Source organism: Corythoichthys intestinalis, chromosome 6, assembly GCF_030265065.1.
Source record: "Corythoichthys intestinalis isolate RoL2023-P3 chromosome 6, ASM3026506v1, whole genome shotgun sequence".
Taxonomy (NCBI): Eukaryota; Metazoa; Chordata; class Actinopteri; order Syngnathiformes; family Syngnathidae; genus Corythoichthys; species Corythoichthys intestinalis.
In genome coordinates, this window is record NC_080400.1 from 41,267,270 (window position 1) to 41,288,810 (window position 21,541).

The 21,541-nt window shown below is 39.7% G+C and overlaps 1 protein-coding gene across 2 annotated transcripts in view; it reads left to right on the plus strand.

Moving 5' to 3' along the window:
• The first annotated feature begins 5,894 nt into the window (after window positions 1-5,894).
• Window positions 5,895-21,541, plus strand: part of phldb1b (pleckstrin homology-like domain, family B, member 1b) — a 155,136-nt gene continuing 139,489 nt past the window's right edge. Inside the window, exon 1 of one of the 2 annotated variants that reach the window (XM_057839802.1) lies at window positions 5,895-6,143. In XM_057839802.1, coding sequence (XP_057695785.1) covers window positions 6,117-6,143 — 27 coding nt within the window. In that variant the 5' untranslated portion in view covers window positions 5,895-6,116. Of the gene's footprint in view, window positions 6,144-15,748; window positions 16,008-21,541 lie in introns of those variants that run through there. The other variant, XM_057839806.1, reaches the window with a different exon arrangement.

Consider the following 21,541-nt stretch of genomic DNA (forward strand, 5'->3'; position numbering starts at 1 on the left):
AGCCCCTTAATTCTGGTTATATTTTTTAGGTGGTAATAAGCGGATTTAGTGACAGACTTTAGATGGCTATCAAATTTTAGGTCTGAGTCAATAATTACGCCAAGGTTTCTGACTTGATTTGTAGCTGTAAGTGACATTGTGCTAAGTTGGCTGCTTATCTTTGACCTTTCCTTTTTTGGCCCAAAAATGATCACCTCTGTCTTCTCCACATTTAACTGGAGAAAATTCTGGCACATCCATTCATTGATTTGATGAATGCATTTGCTCAGGGAGACTAAGGGACTATAATCATGTGGGGACACAGAAATGTACAGTTGTGTGTCATCTGCATAGGCGTGATATGAGATGTCATACTGTTCCATTATCTGAGCTAACGGAAGCATATAGATGTTAAATAAGAGTAGTCCAAGAATTGACCCTTGAGGGACTCCACACGTGAATTTGGTTCGTTCTGACTGATATTTTCCGATCGACACAAAGAAATCCCTATCATGTAAATAGGATGTAAACCACTGAAGAATAGTGTCAGTAAGCCCTACCCACTGTTCCAATCTGCTGAGTAGTATGTTGTGATCAACCGTATCCAATAGTATATATATATATATATATATATATATATATATATATATATAATATATAGTATATATAATAGATCCAATAGTAGCAGAACAGATGATTTGCCTGCATCGGTATTCCGACGAATATCATTTAGGACTTTGATAAGTACGGTCTCGGTGCTGTGTTGTGGCCGAAATCCAGACTGAAATGAGTTAAAAAGATTGTTTTGCATCATAAAAGTCTGGATCTGTTCAAACACAACCCTTTCGATAATTTTCCCCAGGAATGTCAGATTTGATATTGGCCTGTAATTACTAATGGTTGAGGCATCCAGATAAGGTTTTTTTTAGGAGAGGTTTTATTACTGCAGTTTTTAAAGTCTGAGGAAACTCTCCTGTTTGGAGGGAAGTATTTATAATCTGAAGTAAGTATGGGGCTATGCAATGAAAAACAGTTTTGAAAAAGTTTGAAGGAAGGATGTCAAGGCAGCATGTTGTGGGCTTTAATTTCGACACAATTTCTGTTAAAGTGGCATAGTCCAAGAGGCTAAACTGTCTAAGATTGACGTGGGGGACATTTTGGGAGGCGTTTAGTGTAACATTTGTTAATCTGGAGTTGCACACAGTCTGTCTAATCTTTAGTACTTTGTGTGTAAAGAATGCTGCGAAATTATTACAGGACACCTCAGATGCCAATTCCTGAGGTATTGATGCTTGTGGGTTTGTCAGTTTGTCAACAACAGAAAATAGTGTGCGAGTATTGTTGGTCTTTCTACTAATGATCTCTGAAAAATATGACTGTCTAGCATTTTTCAGTTCCTGGTTGTATTTGCGAAGACTCTCTTTGTAGATATCATAAAAAACTAGGAGTTTGTTTTTTCGCCATCTGCGTTCTGCTCGTCTACGAACTTGCTTTTGTTTTATAGCTAGTATGGCATTTCTCCAGGGTGACCTTTTCTTTCTTGACAAAGTTTTTGTCTCAATCGGGGCAATAGTGTCCATTACAGTAATCACACTGGAACTGAAACTATTTACAAGTTCTTCCACTGGAGCTATTGTAGGGGTTAATGATGAGGCATAGGCCGGTGTGAATAACGCACATGTGTTATCACTTATGTAACGCTTCCTAATCACCTCGGTTTCCCTTTTCAGAGGATGGACAGGGGTGGTCATTTTAAACAGAATACAGTAGTGATCAGACAGAGCAACATCATTCACTGTGACCTCAGAGATGTTAAGACCTTTGGATATTATTAAGTCCAGTATGTGCCTTCTGTTATGTGTTGGAACTGTGACATGCTGAGATAAACCAAATGTATCCAAAATATTTAAAAACTCTCTAGCACATCCGTCTTCAGGATTATCAACATGAATGTTAAAGTCACCCACTAAAACAACACAATCAAAGTCCATGCAGACGGAAGACAGTATTTTGGTAAACTCATCAAAAAACATTGTGTTATGCTTCGGTGGTCTGTAAATTGTTACCAAGGCAGCTCTGCAAGGGCTTTTTAGCTGAATGACAATATATTCAAAGGAATCAAACTGACCACATGAAATATTCGTGCATTGAAAACTGTCCCCGATCAGACTGGCAACCCCACCTCCTTTCTTATGGGTTCTTGGTGCACTAAAGAAATTGAAGTTTGTGGGGGTTGCCTCAATCAGAACTGTCGAACTCTTATCTTGATCTAACCAAGTTTCTGTTAGGAACATCATGTCAAGGTTATGTTTGCTGATAAAATCATTAATTAAGAAAGATTTGCCAGCTAAAGATCTGATATTTAGCAGAGCCAATTGGAGATGCCAGACTGGATTCACTGGTGAGTTTTGGGAATGACAAAATTATCTGTTTACATACATGTAATTGTTTATATTTTCACGACATTTAAAAAAAAAAAAAAAAAAAGCCCTGCGAGGCACCTATCTTGATAGAAACCATAGAAGAATGCCAGAATTGTATTTCGTAAGGCAAAGGCTGACCCAGGTATGCTTTGAGGTCATTGGCCACATAGGATTTTTAACATTGAAATGTGCCAGGTCATTAGATGGCCTAACGAGCATTTTAAGAAAGAAGAAAAAAAAAAAAAAAAAAAAGTCATTAGTAGATTATCTGACAGCTGGTTTTACACGTGCGCCACAGGAATCCAACCAAAAGGCTCACACTGTTGAGTCAGTTCTCAACCTTTAAAAGCTGAAAATAACTAAACTGGCTCGGCCCAAATCATGACAAAATCAAATACTCATACTCAAAAAAAAAAAATCGCACACCAATTTTGAGTATTTAATCGGGACTGCACTAGTCTAAACATTTAAAATGCATCGTGATTCGTCTCACCACCCCAGGGTAATATTGGTCCTTCCCCTAACAGTCCTACTCAACAGTGTGCACAAAACAGTTTAGAGTATCCAACCAACCCACCAACACGTTATAGACTAGAGGAAGGAGTCCCTAACTCACCCACCAACACACAAATGAGATTTTAAAGGGACCGTCCATTGGAAGTCAATAAATTATTAATGAATAATTATTACATTGTTTGTCTCAAAAGAGTGCTAAGAAGCCTGCCAAATTTGAATTTATCAAAATTGCTCAATATATTTAAAAATTCCTCAAAATGGGGAAAAAAATAAGCTGGACCTTCAAGTTTCGGACGCTAGGTGTGTCTCTTCAAACTAACTCAAACTGTCTACTTGTTACAGAGCTTGTTATAGTGCTGAAAATGGATAACACTTTTCTAGTAGTTCTCTATATCAACACAACTCATCTACCATGTCATTGAGTCTTTGTGAATGCGGACACAGGGAGACCCATCTCTAGTCAACTGGGCTTTGCGAAGGCGAACAACTGGCGAGCAGTGACCCTGGGAAACCCCACAGACAAATGGTTCCCCATGTGGCAGTCACCATCAGTAGATGAATGCAGTCCCCTTCAATTAGGTAGAAAATCAGCAGGTCTTTGATGGCACAGGACCGGACCATACAGTACATCTACTCCTGGTCACTGCTACACGACGCACCGCTTGTCAACAGGGCGTCTCTGATTGGCTCCGATAACTGCAACGCCACAAGTATAGCAGCACAGACATAAAGACAGAATTAGGGCTGTCAAACGATTAAAAATTTTTAATCGAGTTATTCACAGCTTAAAAATTAATCGTACTTAATCGCAATTCAAACCATCTATAAATTATGCCATATTTTTCTGTAAATTATTGTTGGAATTGAAAGATAAGACGGATGTATACATTCAACATACTGTACAAAAGTACTGTATTTGTTTATTATAACAATAAATCAACAAGATGGCATTAACATTCTGTTAAAGCGATCCATGGATAGAAAGACTTGTAGTTCTTAAAAGATAAATGTTAGTACAAGTTATAGAAATTTTATATTAAAACCCCTCTTAACGTTTTCGTTTTAATATAATATGTCAAATTTTCAATCAAAAAATAAACTAGTAGCTCGCCATTGTTGATGTCAATAATTACACAATGCTAATTGTGCTGAAAGTAACAAGTTGACATGACACTGTGTTGTCATTTTAATCTGTTTGAGCGGGGCATGTGCGTTAATTGCGTCAAATATTTTAACGTGATTAATTAAAAAAATTAATTACCGCCCGTTAGCGCGATCATTTTGACAGCCCTAGACAGAATACATAGACGCCACAATACATCAAGGATATCTTTGACATCGCCGCCATATTGGACAGGTCTCCACGCTGTAATCAATGTCAGAATATTAGTGGCTCAAAAGGAGCAAAGACTGTGGTTATGGGTGATGGATGAGTATGTGGATGCTGCCGAGAAGTTGAGTTTGGTGCATGGAAAACGTGACGCCAACCCCTGGCCATACCAAACTGAGTTCTTGGAGTTCAAATCAGCCGTTGATAACAATATCATACTCCAATCAAACCTTGTGTGCTGAAAAGGCAGCTATTTTCAATATAAATACTGTACTCCGGTTCCAACCAGTGCAAGCATTTACAGGTAAGGTTATAAGTAGGATCATAGCCAATGGCGTGCACTTAAGTTTGAGTTTTCTTTAAATTTCAGGTTTTGGAGAATCTTGTTCAGCATTTACTGTAATAAAAGAGTGATTTTGAGCTCTTTTTGTGCCTTCACAAACACATATACAAAAGAAATAAAGTATATTTTATTCTCTACGTTTTAAATAAGCCACTTTTTACTTGAATCGATTTTTACACCATTATTTTTACCACAGCGGAATTTGACTTTTGGGGCGGGGGGGTGCACAACATGTTCATGACCCCGAAACGCAGTGTCAGCAAGAAAATTAACTTACAAGAATATTCATAATAATAAGTTGAAAATGAGCGTTTTTTGTTTCCCATCATTCTTGAGGGGAATTCTAAATCAGGCTGCTTAGGACAGCTATATTTTTCGCCAAGATCATCATCCATTGAATATGGTACGCCTGCCGGTATCGTGCTAATGTAGTTATCCTCGTCAAAAATTCTATTCCCGGGGCGGAACCACTGCGCTGCACTGATTTGCTTGATTTCCGTGTTTGCTGATGTAGTTATCTACGAGGTTTTAAAACATGGCCCATCCATCAAAAAAAAAAAAAAAAAATCCTGCGTATAATGTAACGTACTTACTGAATGTAAAAAAAGGCAATGTTCTACTGTTTAATGCAAAAATCAATGGTACTTTTGACATACCCAAACTTGAAACAACATACGAAAACAATATACTGCAAAGGTTTAGTATTTTCAGGCCAAGTTAATTTACAGGTCACATTTAAGCCAAATATTATGTTATATATTATATTAGCCAAAATATGGGCTGATTTCTAACACAAGATAAGGGGTAATGTTTTGAGCAGCCATTAGCTAATTAGCACTAACTACTGTTCGTACAACTAAACATAAGCTGCTTTATTGGCAGCGACCCGCAGACAGGGCTTGGCCATTTTTGGTTTTTGGTCTCATTAGTCATAGGGCAAACAAGCACTTCTTTCACAACAAAAAGCCCCCGTTGTTTCTTTTACAGCTCACATATACGGTTCTGCATATAATGTCAGCAAGGGCAGATTGTAGGCAGACAATAAACGCCCAAAAAGATGAGGAACATCCGTTGAGACGTTGCAGACTAACAGATGGGTAAATACAGGGAGATGACGTGTGTGTGGGGGGTGTAATGGGGAGGGGGAGGAGTTCAACTGAGTTTACCAACACCCATACTTGGAGTGCGGGTGTTGTTAAAGAGCAAGGGGCGTAGCATCCCTCGCCTCATAAAAAGAGGGTGTGTCTGTTTTCCGAATGAATGAACAGGATGATAAGCTTTGAAAGGGTCTCACAGGAGGAAGAGGGAGAGGGGTGAGCTGGTCCGGGCCGCCCTGTTGTCTTTGGCTTGTGAGAAACACACTTTTCGGAGGGGCCGCTGAGTCAGAGTACATGTTTTGACTGCAATTCAAACCAGACAATCGACTACTACGCTGTTTGGACTTAGGGCAAAGGCCATTTGGGAGCGGGGTCAGACTTGGGGAAACGGTCCATCTTTGTTGGCTGCTAATCACTTAGATCGAGTGATGATGCTGAAGAAGGTGCGATTCAAGGTAGGAAAATGTTAACACTCTCTTTCACTATCAAGGTTAACACGTTTCAATCGTGTACAAAAAGAGTAAATGTAATTCTTGCGAAATTGACGTTATGAACAATACATTAGTCGCAACTTCCTGAAGGATACTCATACACTGACAGGGCAACTGAGAGACATCATCAGATGTGCCTTGGGAAATTATCCAATTTCACTGACTTTATTTACTGCAAATATTAAGCTTCTATTCAACTATCTATGCCACTGACCTATAGTGACAGGCAGGCATGCAGAATATTCTTCCACTAGATGACCGAAGCTTGACCTGTGTATACACATTTTTTGGCAGTGTTGTTTTCGTTTTGCCATGACATTTTTTTACTAATATAAAATGTGTCTTGGTTCAATAAAGGTTGGGAAACACAGCCCTTAACATGAATCTAAAGATCAGGTAGAGCTGTCTCCTCGTGTTGGTTCTTGTTAAAGATCATAATCCTCTTGTAAGTCACAGGCTCTAAGAACCTAGGAAAAACCCCTCAGAATATGACCGAATAAAGCTGACTAGGTTGTTGTTGGCTCTTCATTAGTGCTCCTGTTGGCACTGCAGTACAAAGCAAAGCTGCTCAGTCTGGATAGTGACAGTAAAGTGATAATTATGGCGGGACCGCAACAAAAGTTCATGTAGATTCTGATTGAACCACTTTAGACAACTAATTGAGTATTTCATGTATTAAACATGCAACCAACATGCACATTTGTCACTTAAGGTAAAAGTTGAATCTTCAAATGCATTCATCTTTGCTACTTTTGAGGATGCATCAACTAACTTGACTCCAGAGTCCCTACTTTGCCTCAGTATTCTGGTTTATTGCTGCCCTCAGTCTCCCCAAGAATAAAATTGGTCTCTTTCCAACATGACAAGGCATGCCAAGAAGCAAATACATGGGTCCGTCACTGTTGATGTTTGTCAGTGTATTCTTCTGACTGATGGTAGTTTTTTTTGTAATTTAATGCAATACTGCAACACTGACTTATTTCCAATAAAAAACACAGGATGCACCCTTGCAATTTTATAATCAGTGTGTCTATAATGTACTCAAAATACATTAAAAATTTGCTATTCCAAGTCGGTTTTAATGGACAATACAGCTTTTGTGAGACTTGGACCAAGAAACGCTTTAGTAAAGAAACATGGAATACTGACGGTTTCATAGCTTAGTAAGTGATTATTACGCTAAACATATTGTCTGTCAAGCTTTTGTGATGCTTGGTCATTTGAATTCTGTTAAAAGTGGCCAATATAATCTGAAAGGCAGAGGGGCAGGGGAAGAAAGCTGGCTTTGTTACTCTATGTCGATGATAGCTACAGTAAACATAAGAAATTATTCAAAAATAGCAACTTCTTGTAGCAATAACCTGCTGCATGTAAATCATAGCAAGAGATTAAGAATGCAGTCAATGCTCCCAGTGGATAGATTTTGGTGTTGAAAAACACAAATGCAGCTCTAAACACAGCCTCGTCAAGCAAATATGGGAGAAACTATAACAGATCATGAAATAATGATGGCAAAGAAGACAATTGTAATGAATAGACCTGCAAAATATAGCCCACAGAATGCAGGATGTCAAAACTTAACGATTTGTGCGATAAATAACAGCATCTTCAAACTTTTCTCGAAAGCATTTGCAATGAGAAAAGTATGTCAGAAAATCAGCATCCTCCAAGGCTGGAATTCTGTATGCCTGTGTGGAATTTTCTTCCAGTAACCGTTTAAACAGCAACAAGTAGACGTCCATTCGGCTGCTTTATAGCAGTTTTTTCTTCTCACGCGGCCCTGCTACATTCTGTCTGCCAACGTCCAGCTGTACTTTATACTATGTCTCCTGTACACATTTTTCTGTCTTCTTTCAAAACATATAAAAGTACATTTAGAAACCACTGAGAAATATTTTGTGGACACAGTGCAGTCATTCAGTTATAACGGTAACAGTACTTTTTCAATTTCTATACTGTAGCTTCATATCGTTTATTATTAGCTGGAGCCTATCACAGATGACTTTGGCAGACTGGTCGCCAGTCAATCACAGAGAAGACAGAGAACCAATCACACTCACATTCACATGGTCACTGAACCAATGGGAAAAAGGTCCATTCGAATAGTCGGCCACAAAAGTAGTTGAGTTGCTGCAATAAAGGAGATTCTTCTTATCACAAGGCCAATGTACTATCATAAAAAATGGTTGAACACTATTATATATACTGTATTATACTCAGTTCCCTCTACTGTTTGTGCTAATAGGTAGATTTGTCATCAATAATATATCACGCTGCTGGCCAAAAGTATTGGCACCCCTGCAGTTCCGTCAGATAATGCTCAATTTCTCCCAGAAAATGTTTGCAATTACAAATGCTTTGGCTTTTTTATGTCTCTTGGTCTGAAGTGGGGTCTTGCTGGGTATCCTACCATAGAGTCCCTTTTCATTCAGACACTGACGGATAGCAGGGGTTGAGACAGTTTGAACTTGTTTGGATGTTAGTCGAGGTTCTTTATCTACCATCCGCACAATCTTTCGTTGAAATCTCTCGTCAATATTTTATTTTCCGTCCACATCTAGGGAGGTTTGCCACAGTCCCATGAGCTTTACACTTATTGATGACACTACGCACGGTAGATACAAGAACATTCAGGTCATTGGCTTCCTTACAATTTTGCTTCTCAAGTCCTCAGGCATTTCTTTGGTCTTCTTTCTTTTCTCCATGCTCAATTTGGTACACACAAGGACACAGGACAGAGGATGAGTCAACTTTAATCCATTTTAACTGGCTTCACGTGTGATTTAGTTATTGCCACCACCTTTATGTGCCACAGGTAAGTAACAGGTGCTGTTAATCACACAAATTAGAGAAGCATCACATGATTTTTCAAAAGGTGCCTATAGACCCTACTCACATGACGTCACAACCACGCCCCCGCGCCATATTGTCCGTCAACTTGTCGTTGTTGATGCATTACCGCTACGTAAATTCCTCCTGTTATGGCGTGTTTTTCTGCTCGTTAACATTAATAATCAAAATGGTGAAGGCGTGTGTGGCGGTCGGTTGCAATAACAGAGAAGATAGACTGAGAGACTTGAGGTTCTACCATATTCCGAGAGACCCGGAGAGGAGAGCGAGATGGACTGCTGCAATTCGACTAGAAAACTGGGCTCCAAATGATTACCACGGATTATGTAGTAGTCATTTTACATCTGGTAAGATGCATTTAATATATATTTAGAGGGTTTTGGGCTGACAACCACAGTTAAGATCATTGCTAGGCTAATCGCCGACAACATACCGTTTCAAATTCAAGATGCTTATTTCTTCCACCATCTTTATTTTTTGAATAATATTTAGCTGGTAAGAAGTGAAAGAAGCTGGCCTCGTCTACGGATCCTCGATTAAACATGGGTGTCCAAACTTTTTGCAAAGGGGGTCAGATTTTGTGTGGTAAAAATGTGGGGGGCTACCTGGGCTGATTTACGTAGAACAATACATTTAAAGAAATTTTAGCAAGCCCTTCTGTGTGTCACATTTGCTTTATTATTATTATTTTTAATTCATAACTTCAACAATCTCGCCTTTGTGGCATTCTCTTTCGACCCTCGGGCTCTTGCGAAATACTGCTGCTGTGAAATTAAATTAGCTTCAAGTTGCTATAATTTCTCGCTGCGTATCTTCCCTGTAATGTCGTACATGTCAGCGTGTCTTGTTCGGTAATATTATCGCGTCACATTGAACTCTTTAAAAAAAGCGACTGTCTCTTTGCAAATGAGGCAGACACAGTTGTTGTGTGTTTTATTGAAGAAATAGTCCAATATCCACCTATCCTTGAAGCGTCGGCCATCGCAGTCAACTTTTTTTTTTATTGATTGTCGCCATTTTAGAAAATTGGGTCACGCGGGGTAATGTTGCTTAGAGTGCTGCTCTTAAAGTTTTTCAAACTTTTGTGAGAATAGGCTGATTTTGTGTGGACAAGTTAGTTGTAGATATCAGGGTAGCAGATGTCAGGCAGAGAGGGCGAAGACAGCGGGTCGAAAAATATCGATTTAGGCATCAAATATGGATCTTGCGAATGGATAGACTGAAGCTTTTCCACATAACGCCTTTTATGCAACGCATCCGATGAGTTTACAGCGTCTGAAAGCACCGGGGCTTCCATGAATTGCTCTATAAACTGAACGACTAATTGAAACCATTGAGAATAGGGCTAAACAGAGACGGACAATATGGCGGCCGGATACAGCGACACGTCATTCTGAGACGTTGGTGAGTAGGGTCTATACTTTTGTCCGGCTGATTTTTGGAGTTTTGTGTAAAATGATAATGATTTATTTTTTTCCCTCCTATTCTCTTTTGTGTTTTTTTTCATTGCAAGCAAAATCAATGAAGATATTACAACCAAAGCATTTGTAATTGCAATCATTTTCTGGGAGAAATTGAGCATTATCTGACAGGATTGCAAAGGTGCCAATACTTTTGGCCAGCAGTGTAACTGAACATTTCCACTTCGTAAAGGCTCCAATAACTGGCATAACTGAGTCTTTGCTCAAGGTAATGCTATTAGTTTTGGCAGTTGTGTGATATACATATTTTACAAATATTTCTGAATAAATTATATATACAGTATATCCCAAAAAGTAATATAGGCATAATTACTTATAAGTGGGTCATCAATAGAGCAAGAGAAAAGAAATAGGTATTTCAAACCATTTTAAAATTCACTTACATTATAGCTACTGTTGGGTATAATCTTAAGATGGTAAAATTCTCTTGTGTTGTACCTTTTAATTTTCCAATTTATAATGGGGAGAGATAATAACATCCTCCAATTCTCCTCCAATCCTCTTCGATTCTCTATAGAAGGTAGCCACTAAGTGGCGCTAGTGTTCTTTCCTATTACATTTGCTCACATTACAAACGTCACTACCCTCCCCAGACAATAACAAAAAAAAAAAAACAACAAAAAAACAAAAACAAAAAAACAAAAACAAAAACAAAAAACCCTAAATAAATAGAATAATAGGCATCTTATTTCAGAATGGAATGACAGAGCGTGACATAAAAGCTGTCATGGCAGCCATTGTTGGAATACACCACCACTTAACAATAGTGTTGAATAAAACATCTCTCTGGTGGCACATTGAGGGGCCATTACAGAACTGCCACTTCCTGCTAAATGGCCTGTGGGCCTGGTGGTGAGGGAGGTAGGGGGGCAACATGTGGGAGTCTGATCCACCACCCATCAAGTGAAAAAAACATGCTAAAATAAATTAATATAGGCGATGACCCAAATGCCTCCAATTGTCAATTTCCTTCTTCCTGTCAGCTCTGATTCAGTCGATAGTTCACCCGATTTTATTCAGTGAGTAATATTCTTCAATCTAATTGCAAAGCCAGCCAGTAGATATTTGGGCCTTTGATGCTCATAATGAGTGCTTCGTTCAGCTCTGCCCTCAGGTTATGCTTCTCTTCATGTCTGTATGAAGGCGGTAAGATTTGACTGGGTGCGTGGGCACCCTTGATGAGGTACAGAGGGGAGAGCAGCCAAATATGTTTTTCATTAAAGATGAAAAGTGTTTACCATCACAGATGTCTGCTTATGCAAAGTCTAAATGTGTGTTCACATTACGAGAGGAGTTTTCCGCTCTCACCCCGACTGGTTTGGGTACCTGGAGGCTCATCATCAGTCATCAATTAATTTACAAACCAGATTCCAAATGGGTTTGGGCACTATACAAATCTAGTATAAAAACTGAATGCAATGATATGGAAGTGCTAAACTTTAATACTTTTTTCATAATAGAACATGGATGACTGGTAAAAAGTTTAGACTGAAAAAAACTACCATTTTAAGGATAAAAAAATGTCTTTAATGTCGAAAATAATTTTAGATTACATGGTGTCAACTACACCCCCCCCGAATGTTGGGACAAAATCGTTTTCCCCACTGTGACGCATCCTCCTTCTTCCTATATTCTGCAAACGTCTAGGGCAGTGGCGGACTAAAAGTGAATAGTGTCCGGGTGCATTGATCATAAATGGGACCTCCTGAGTGGACCGTCCAACAGAGTGGTAGGGGGTAGGCGAGTGGACAAGTGCAGTGCTCTTTAAGAGCCAAAGATCACTGGATTCCAGTATGGTTTTTCGGCTTGGAACCCTACGCACTGTTTGAGATTGTTCAAGATTCTTTGAATCTGTGGACGATGCTGTGCACTGTGGATGATGAGAAATTTTGTTCTTTGCAATTCTTCGCTGGCAAACATGCTTCTGATATTGCCCCACTAAGTTTCTTCAATTCAACGTGCCCTTGGCAGAAGTGTAGCCAAGTGTAACATGCCTAATGTCTGCTATTTTTGCATGACACACTGCTTGTTTTCGCAGTACTCTCACAGCTAAGCGTCAGTCGGCTGTGCTTTATGCAATATTATGTAAAGCCCACATTACATAAAACACATCAACATCCAAAAGAAGATGTATTTTGCTGACGGAGATTTTAGCGTTTGTAATTCATTCACTGGTACCTCAGGAATTAACGCTAGGAATTCAGCAGGTCTTTGGCTGAAGTGTAGCTGACCTTAATGCATGTCGGCCATTCCTGCATAACTCACCGCTTGGCTGTAGGGCAGTGCTTCTCACTTATTTTCTGTTATGCCCCCCCCAGGAAAACATAAACGTTCCGCGCCCCCCCTACTCTCTGCCGCCGCTATAAATATACTGTAGTATCATTTGTATATAACATTCTTATTATTATAGGTACACCTCTGCATAACATTGTGTTCTTTTTAATATTAAAGAAAAACAAATATAGATCAACTTACAATAAAGTGTAAAAATAAAATCAATAAATAATAATAAATTCAAATTGATTAGCATATTAACTCACGAGGACAATATGCCAAACAATTAGACCGAAAAAATAAAGATTAATAGAATAAAAACGACAATTTCATTGGACAGAGGAACAGTTTTTATATTTGCTGCAGGCAGTATCAGCTCCTTTGCTATGATGTGGGGTTATTTTGCACTGAGCAATGTGGTATATAATCTAAAAAGATGCTAAAAGTGCTAGCTGGTTTACTGAAGTCACACTGACAAAGCAGGAAGATTGCTAGCAATATTCGGCACATTTTCGTTGAAAAAAAAAAAAATTCTACTGTCCGCTGCGAACATTTTCAAGCAAAGTAAACAGACTGGTCTTTCCGCGTCCCCCACTGTACTAAAAGTCATGGCCAAAAGCCAAATGCTACATACGCTTCGTCATATTTCCTTGTCTTACCATTACATATGTCCAGTGCTCTTTGCTGTGTGCTCTTGTTTGGTTCAAAAATATTGCGCACACGCTGAAAATGAGGGTGGCTCTGCCACCCACTGAGTGGATGTGCAATTACACTTTATTTTAGTACGGCAAAAAGTATGTTTCCCAAGGTCACATGCGCCACCCCCAGCATCGCTCTGCGCCCCCCTGAGGGAGGGCCGCCCCACTATTTGAGAAGTACTGCTGTAGGGGTTGTGTGCTGCATCTTCTTGCATTATTACACAAAGTCCAAACAACATACAGCATATAAACACCTAAGGAATTAAGTATTTGTTGGATGAGTCTGTAACGTGATGTCCAAGTAAATAAGCAATTTGCCATTGCGCTAAATAGACGCTGACAGCGCTTTGTTTAATATAGCAGGTAGGGCGGCAAGAAATCAAGGTTCTTGCTGACATCAGCAGATTCCTTGTTTAAACCAACCTAAAAAGTCCTGCTGCTATGTAGGTGAAAAAGGGGTTTGATTCTCTAACTCAGCAATTCAGCAGAAAATTTTTCTCAGCCTGTACGCTTGTTTTCAGCACATATCTTCAATAATTTGTTTGTCTAATAGGAGCAGTGGCTGACTTGTTCATTTTTCACCATGACATGAAATGCATGTAAGACAACGAAGTTTGAAATGTGGTTTAAAAATTGCCTCAGGGGTAAATAAAAGTTTTATAGTAGCAACAGTTTGATCCTGTGAAAAGAGTCTAAACTAGTAAAATGTCAACCAACGCTGTGGAATGGACTGTGTTTTACCTTGAAGCTTCCAGAGTATTACTAGATTGTTTTGCTTGGTTTTTCATGGCCACTTAGCCAGTCAGGGTCATTCTTGTTGCAGCTGTGATCTGAGTGAAACACGGATGTGTTTGCTTAAATTTAATCACACCCACTCTGAATGGAATGTTAAGCACATAAGCATATATCATTGCTCTGTATGCATCTGACACCCACAAACACAAATGAGTTATGGAGAGTCAAATGAGCAGTTTGGTCAAAAGAGGGGAAATAACAGTACATGTTCTATTTTGGTTGATTCTGACATAGGTGGACCAAAATAGCCCAAAATTCTTTTCAAGTTTTCATAATTATACTTTCCCATCATGTTGGAATTTTTAGCAGATATACAGCACATAGAGTAAAAACGACTTTCAATACATTTTTAATGTACATTCATTCAGCTTTTGAATCGCGTATCCTATTAACTGCGAAAGTCATAGAGATGCTGGAGCCTTTTCCTTCTAACAACGGGCAGGAGGCAGCGTACGCCCTGAGCTAGTTGCCAGCCAGTTGCAAGGCACATAGAGACAAACAACCATTCACTCACACACCACACACACACACACACACACACACACACCTACACACCTACGGACAATTTGGAGTATTTAATCATCAGTCATTAATGTTGGAGGAAGCCAGAATACCTGGAGAAGTGAAGAACATGCAACTCCACACAGGAAGGCCGGAGGCGGTATTGAACCTATTATCACAGAACTGTGCGACGGACGTGCTAACCACTCCTCCGTTGAGCCCCTTTAAATGTACATTTATATGTGTATACAGTGGTTTGAAAAAGTATCTGAACCTTTTGAAATTTCTCACATTTCTGTATAAAATCACCATCAAATGTGATCTGATATTTGTCAAAATCACACAGATGAAAAAACAGTGTCTGCTTTAACTTTAACCACCCAAACATTTATAGGTTTTCATATTTTAAAGAGGATAGTATGCAAACAATGACAGAAGGGGGAAAATAAGTAATGATAGAAGGAGGAAAATAAGTAATATATAATATTAATAATATAATAATAATATAATAATATTTGATGCACTTTGTGGAGGGAGATAAAGGATGTCCTTTTGGCATAAAGCACTGGCCTGAGAGGCAAAGCTAATTAAAAATATGATGAATGAATCGCATCAAGTCTGTTGGATAATCAGCCAGCTATCAGAGTTGAAGCAAGTTTTTTTTGACTGACCATGTCGCGAACAAAAACAAGAACTAAAAGATCTGTTTAACAGTAAAAATCCGCTCCTACACGCTAACCCACTGAATTGTTATGAACTTAGCTCAGACAAGTCCAGTTGGAGAATATTTCTTTTTAAGAACACAGGAACTCTTTATTCAGAAGAATGAATGCCTTGTGTCCCCATATTGGGGCGAGGCGAACCGAGCAGGAAAGCTGGGAGTGTGAGGCTCCATGAATTCGTGTGTGTGTGTGAAAGAGCAAACGTAAGCCAAGAGATTGAGAGGGAGGAGACCAGCAGCAGCAGCAGCTAGACAGTACGTGTCAGCAGTGTGTCAGCCACATGGCTTTATTGTAGTGCGTGTTTTGACAGCAACAGACAGTGTGTATGAGCGTGTATGAGGAATTAACCTTGATGACAAGAGAGCGAAAAGGCACAAGGATAAAAAAACTTCTTGGATCTCAGTTCTTGCATCATTCTTCTAACTTTTTGACATCAGCAGCAGTCTCGACTTCTGTCTGTGTGGTGGACTGCTTATCCGGAATCCATCAGTCATATCTATCAATCAGGTAAATTTGATACACATTTGAATATTTGTCTTCAAGACAAACCTTTAGCCTATCTCTTTCCTCAAGGGCAAAATTTAAACTTATTTTTTTCGACAGTCTAGACCAGGGGTCAGCAACCTTTTTGGTGTGGAGTGCCACTTTCAAATTTTTGTTGTCAATCAGTGTGCCACACCAAGATCACGCACATCCAAATTTTTATATTCAACAGAGCTGTAATTTTACTCCAAAGAAAACAACATGGGCACCCATTGAAATCCTGTAACTACCATTCTTCCTTATCAATTAACTAAAAAATAAATGCTTACTGTAGAAAATATCAAAACTTGAAAATAAATGCAACAGTAATAACAGCTGTACAGCAGCATCATCTTATGTAAACATATCACACACACACACGCGCCTCAGCAAGAAAAGGGGAAGAGGTGTGATTCTCAGTGCAGGTCTCTCACAGTACAGAGCGGGCTGTTTTAACCTTCAAAGTCAGAACAGGCGACTCTTACATTTTGTCTGTGAATTCTATGCACAATTTTAGATTTTATATTAAAAATATATAAGATGCCTACCGTAATATGATCCCTGGCCCTGTTTTCCGTGAATTTTCATTTTTGTCTCGTAGTGGCATTTGACACTTGTTGTGCGACACACATTGCTCTTGAGGCATAATGCACAAACAGAGCTAGTGGAAGTAACCAGCCAACCAGTTGTTACTGGGATCCCCAAGGGGCCGCTGTCCCCTACAATATGACCGGCTTACTAGTTAAGCGTAGAAGAAGAAATGGGCGTCTTGGCGAGAAAAAGAGAGGCACCAAAGCACGGTGTTGAGAGAGAGTTGCGCTGAAAACGCAGTGAAAAGTGGCCATTGCGGGGTTTTGTTTTGTTAATAAAAGCCTCTAGCAAAATGCCATCCAACGCGTCACTGTTTTTAAACACATTGCCACCTCTCCAAAGTAAGCACCGGACAAATCGACGACAACGAGCCAAGTTAATTGCTGGTCCACTCCACACTAAGGTGCGGAGTTGAAAGCACCGCAATTACCACTTCCGCCTGCTCTCGGATTGGTTGGCTTCGTGACACGTTAGTAGCGTGGGCTGAATTGAGCACTCGGAGAAAAAAAATCCAATGAGCGCAGGAATCGAGAAATTGAGGAAGAGCTGGAGGTGTGCTCAAAATCCATTATTGCTCGCATATAAAGCATAGGCATAGGGAGTGGGAGGGGCCCTCCCGTAAAGCCCCTTAATAACAGGGCGCGCAACTGAAAATGTCTTAATTTCAGGTAAAAAGGCGCTTATTTATTTATTTAATTTTTTCCATGCGCTCGCGTGTCACTGGTTAACTCTTCGCATGGCAGTGCTGACACGCGTGTGATAGGTTACCGACCCCTGGTCTAGACACAACAGTTGAAGCTTATCTTGTCCAGAACAGTCACCCTGTTAACTCTGTAAACCTATCTAATGTCTGGGATTATGAAGTCCTTTCTAAAATTGAAAAAATGTCAACAATTTTAATGTTTAAATCAATGAATCCAACTTGGTGTGTGTTCATGGGCAGTACTTTTGAGTCAAGTCAGAGGAGTTTGAATGTTACCTTTGCTATGTTTTCAAAAGTGGCGTATTCTATTTTATTGTATTCTGAAACTGGTTTCCAAGTATTCTAAAATTTCGGCTGATTGCACATTAGACACAGAGTTATTATGCTACTATACCACTTACATAAGTACTTTATGTTCCAAAATATTATTGCAAACAGAATGGCCAAATGACACAAGGCTTAGGGATTTCATCATTTCTAAGACCAATGGCCCTCTTGTAGACACTACCATTTGTTTGTCTTAGGTAACTATGGGTGCTTTCATACTAGCAATGTTTTGTCCGTTTTAAACGGACCAAAGTTACCTTTATCAGAGAGTCCACTCTGTTTTGTAAATGTGAAGGCGCATCTGAACTGTAGTTTGGACCAAACAACTGAACTCTTGTCCGCTCAAAAATCATGGTTCTCCGTCCGCTTTAAGTGCACCCTGCTTCGCTTGTGAATGCAACCGGAGCAGGGTGCGCTTTTTCTACTTTATGTGAAGTGTCACAGCTTGGAACTGTGATGATCTAGGCTGTGATAGTACATAATGGGCATCCTTTGAAGCGGAAGTACAGTGTGGACGCTATTAAAATCCAGAATGGCAAGATGATAGCTGATTAGCCATGGCCAAATGTTGTTGTGCTGCGCTAAGCACTTGCATTTGATACATTGAATTGGGTTCTCATTGGGCGGTTGTGTTTTGCATGCTGTTGCTGAATGTACCGTGTGAGAGTGACTGGCCGAGACAGGCGCAGCCTTTCAGGGCGGCCGTTTCGTGAGTCTCGCTCTCCTGGAAGTGGCGACAATTGGATAGTCCAAAAAGTCATGAAAGTGAGAGCTATTGCGCCTGTGTGACTTAGGGTGTAACGCGGTTCCCTTTCATGGTTTAATGTTATCCAATGCATTTTTTTATATACTCCAGTTTGCTCGGCATTGAGTCGGGAGGGGGCAAACCTGCTGCTGGCCGACCAACGACTTGCTATGCTACACTACGTTTTTTTTTTTTTTTTTTTAAATTACGTGCTCACAAACCTCTACTTTGCTAAATGTTACTGGTGTGTCAGTGCCGCCCTGTGTTCAGCTCCACCCCTGGCTAGGCTGGGACGCTTTCACTCGGCAGGTAGAGACGCTAACCACTGCGCCATAAAGCTCGCGCCAATGGCACAGCCGTGAGCGCCCCCACATGAAGGAATCGGAAGGGAGGTTTCCACGCTTCACAAAGGACCTGCGTGTACCCGTTACATAAAAAGTCAGTTGACAAAAAAATTGACACATACAGATGCACGGTTATATTATAATTGCAAAATAAAATACAGTAATTAAAAAATATTTTAAAAATTATATACAATTAACATGTGAAAATAATGCTATGCTACATAACGTGCAGCATCACAGTACCACGCAGTGACGCGCCACACTCCCTCTCCTCCCAGGAGGGAGGAATTTCCTCTTCTCTTTGTCCAATCAATGAGTGCACCTTTCATCCACATGGTGGTACTCAAAAAGTTCGGTTAGCGCAAGTGTTGCTGCGAGGTAGCTCTCCAACCAAACCCTGGTCCTCTTGGTGTAATGTGTAAGTGCCCTATGAGATTTGAGACCATGGTACCTACCTGGAAAAGGGTGGAGTTCTCGTTTCAGGTCAGAAATTATCCCATGTGCTAAGTGGGGGAGGTCATGTCTTTTAGGGTTTTATTTGTGGGGTCAGACATTTGCTTCCATTTGCACTGATAAATTGAGCTGTCGTAGTGAGGATGGGGGTGAAAGGCGAATCTCCAGATTTATTGGTCAATCTATAGTACCATCCCTATCTATGGTAAGAAACAGTGGATCAGGATCAAAAGAACAACATCATGGATTCCAGCAGCTTATTTGAGTTTCCACCACAGTGTGTTGAAATAAGATTTGCATCTCGGTGGTTCTTAGATTTGAGCTGATGAGGTGGCATGGGCATCTTGATAGGATACTGCACTGGTGAGGGATTCCAGGCATGACAAACTGGCAGAAGGACAAGTTAGTCTAGACATGCATCAGGTTTTGCACCGCATTTATAGGGAAGGAGAAGAGCTGCTTTACTTAGCGTCGAATGGAATCGGTGCTGATCACTCAACTCAATAATCAAACTGCCATCTTTCAGATGCATCAGCTTGTGTCTAAAATGTCTGTAAAATTTCTGACAAAATGCCTTCTCGTACCGTCATGCAGCATTTGTGCCTGTTACAAAAAATCAAACATTTGGTGTTGACTTGGTTTTGGTTAATGTGGTTTATCTGACAATAAATAACACCTAAGAAATGTTTGGTGCCAACAAAAGTTATAGATCGTAGAGGTGATATTAATTTCGATCAAAATATTTTTGACAGTGGTATAGGAATTCAATTTGTTAGTTTCATCTGGTTTTAATATCTTTTGCAAGTGTTTTCCCTTAGTCACAGCACATTTCCATTAAAAAAATACTTCAGTCTTTCTTTAGCTGTGTTATACCTGGACTGGAATGAGAGGAGTTAGTGCAGTGGCCAAACAACCAATCACAAGTCTTATCACAGACTGTCTAATAAGCAGACGTAAGAAGGCTTGTGTAGGGCGACATGGGGCCCCAACAAAAGCAGAGCAAGGACCTAATTTTCACATTCCTGACAGAGAACGTGACTGTGCAGCAACTCTCCAACTGCTGATAATAAATTATTTGTTACATGACTTCATTTTGTGACAAGCATGGTTGGGTCAGTACAGTGGCACTCTGTAAACCCCCTCTCCCTGTACTCTTCTGCGGTTCCCCTTTGGTTTTGTTAGCACTTTGCTTGTGCTAGTTTCAACAATTACCACCTTCAATAGGTTCAGAATGAACAAATTCATTGAGTTTTACATCATCATTTACATGTTAAAACAACAACTTCATATAATTGAAGATAGCCATAAATATCCAGCCATCTGCATCTCTTATCCTTAGTCACAGGGGTGTTGGAGCCTATCCTAGCTAACTTTGGGCAGTATGCAGCCCTGATTTGAATCGCCGATTTGAGAAGTGTGAGTTATATATTCCACCGCGTCATTATGTATACGATAGTTTATATGTTGCGGCCAATCTATGAACCTGTCAATTTTATGTCAGCGAGGATCGTAAAGCACATCTCATCTTTCATGCTGAATTTCCTTTACTGTATTAACTCATATAACTAATGTCGCCAATTTATGCGTGGAAAGTCTTTGGCCAAGCACTTCACCCGAACAACAAAATAATTACTCCCAGACTCTTCAGCTCTCATTATACTACAGATTTGCTTATCCATTTGAAATTGTTTTCTTGAGAGCCTTCTTGGTGTCATTTTGCAAACTGCCTTCCCTGTATCCACCCTCTACACTTTAAATCTCTTATTACTGCTGCTTACAACTTAAAACTAGGGAAAGTAAGGATTATAAAGTATAAACTTAGCATAGTGGTGCTTGTGGCTAATGCATCTTCCTAACAATGTGGTGTTAATGATCTCCTCGTACTTGCCTGTGTTTTCACTTATTGCCTACAATTCACAAAACATGCATATTAGGCCCATTGAATTAAGTAAGTGTAAGTGTGTAAGTGCGTATTTGTCTCCACAAAATAGGGTATGTGCCCTTCGATTGACTCGAGTCTAGTTCAGGCAGTACCTTCTCTTACCCAGATAGAGTTGACTTCAGTTAGCTCCAATTCCTAATAAGGGCCGAACACAATGATAAATGGATATTAGGTAGATGCATAGAAATCTTAATGAGAAAAATAAATGGCCCGAATATAAGACGGCCCTGATTATAAGACCACCCCCTCTTTTTCAAGACTCAAGTTTTGATTATAACAATATATTTTGCCTCATTCAAATCTTAATATCTGAACATTTATATATGTAAATTAAAGTGCAATCACATTTGTAAATGCATGGCTTCTGGTTTTTGAAATGTAAATAAGCCAATCTATTGTGATAAAACAACAAAA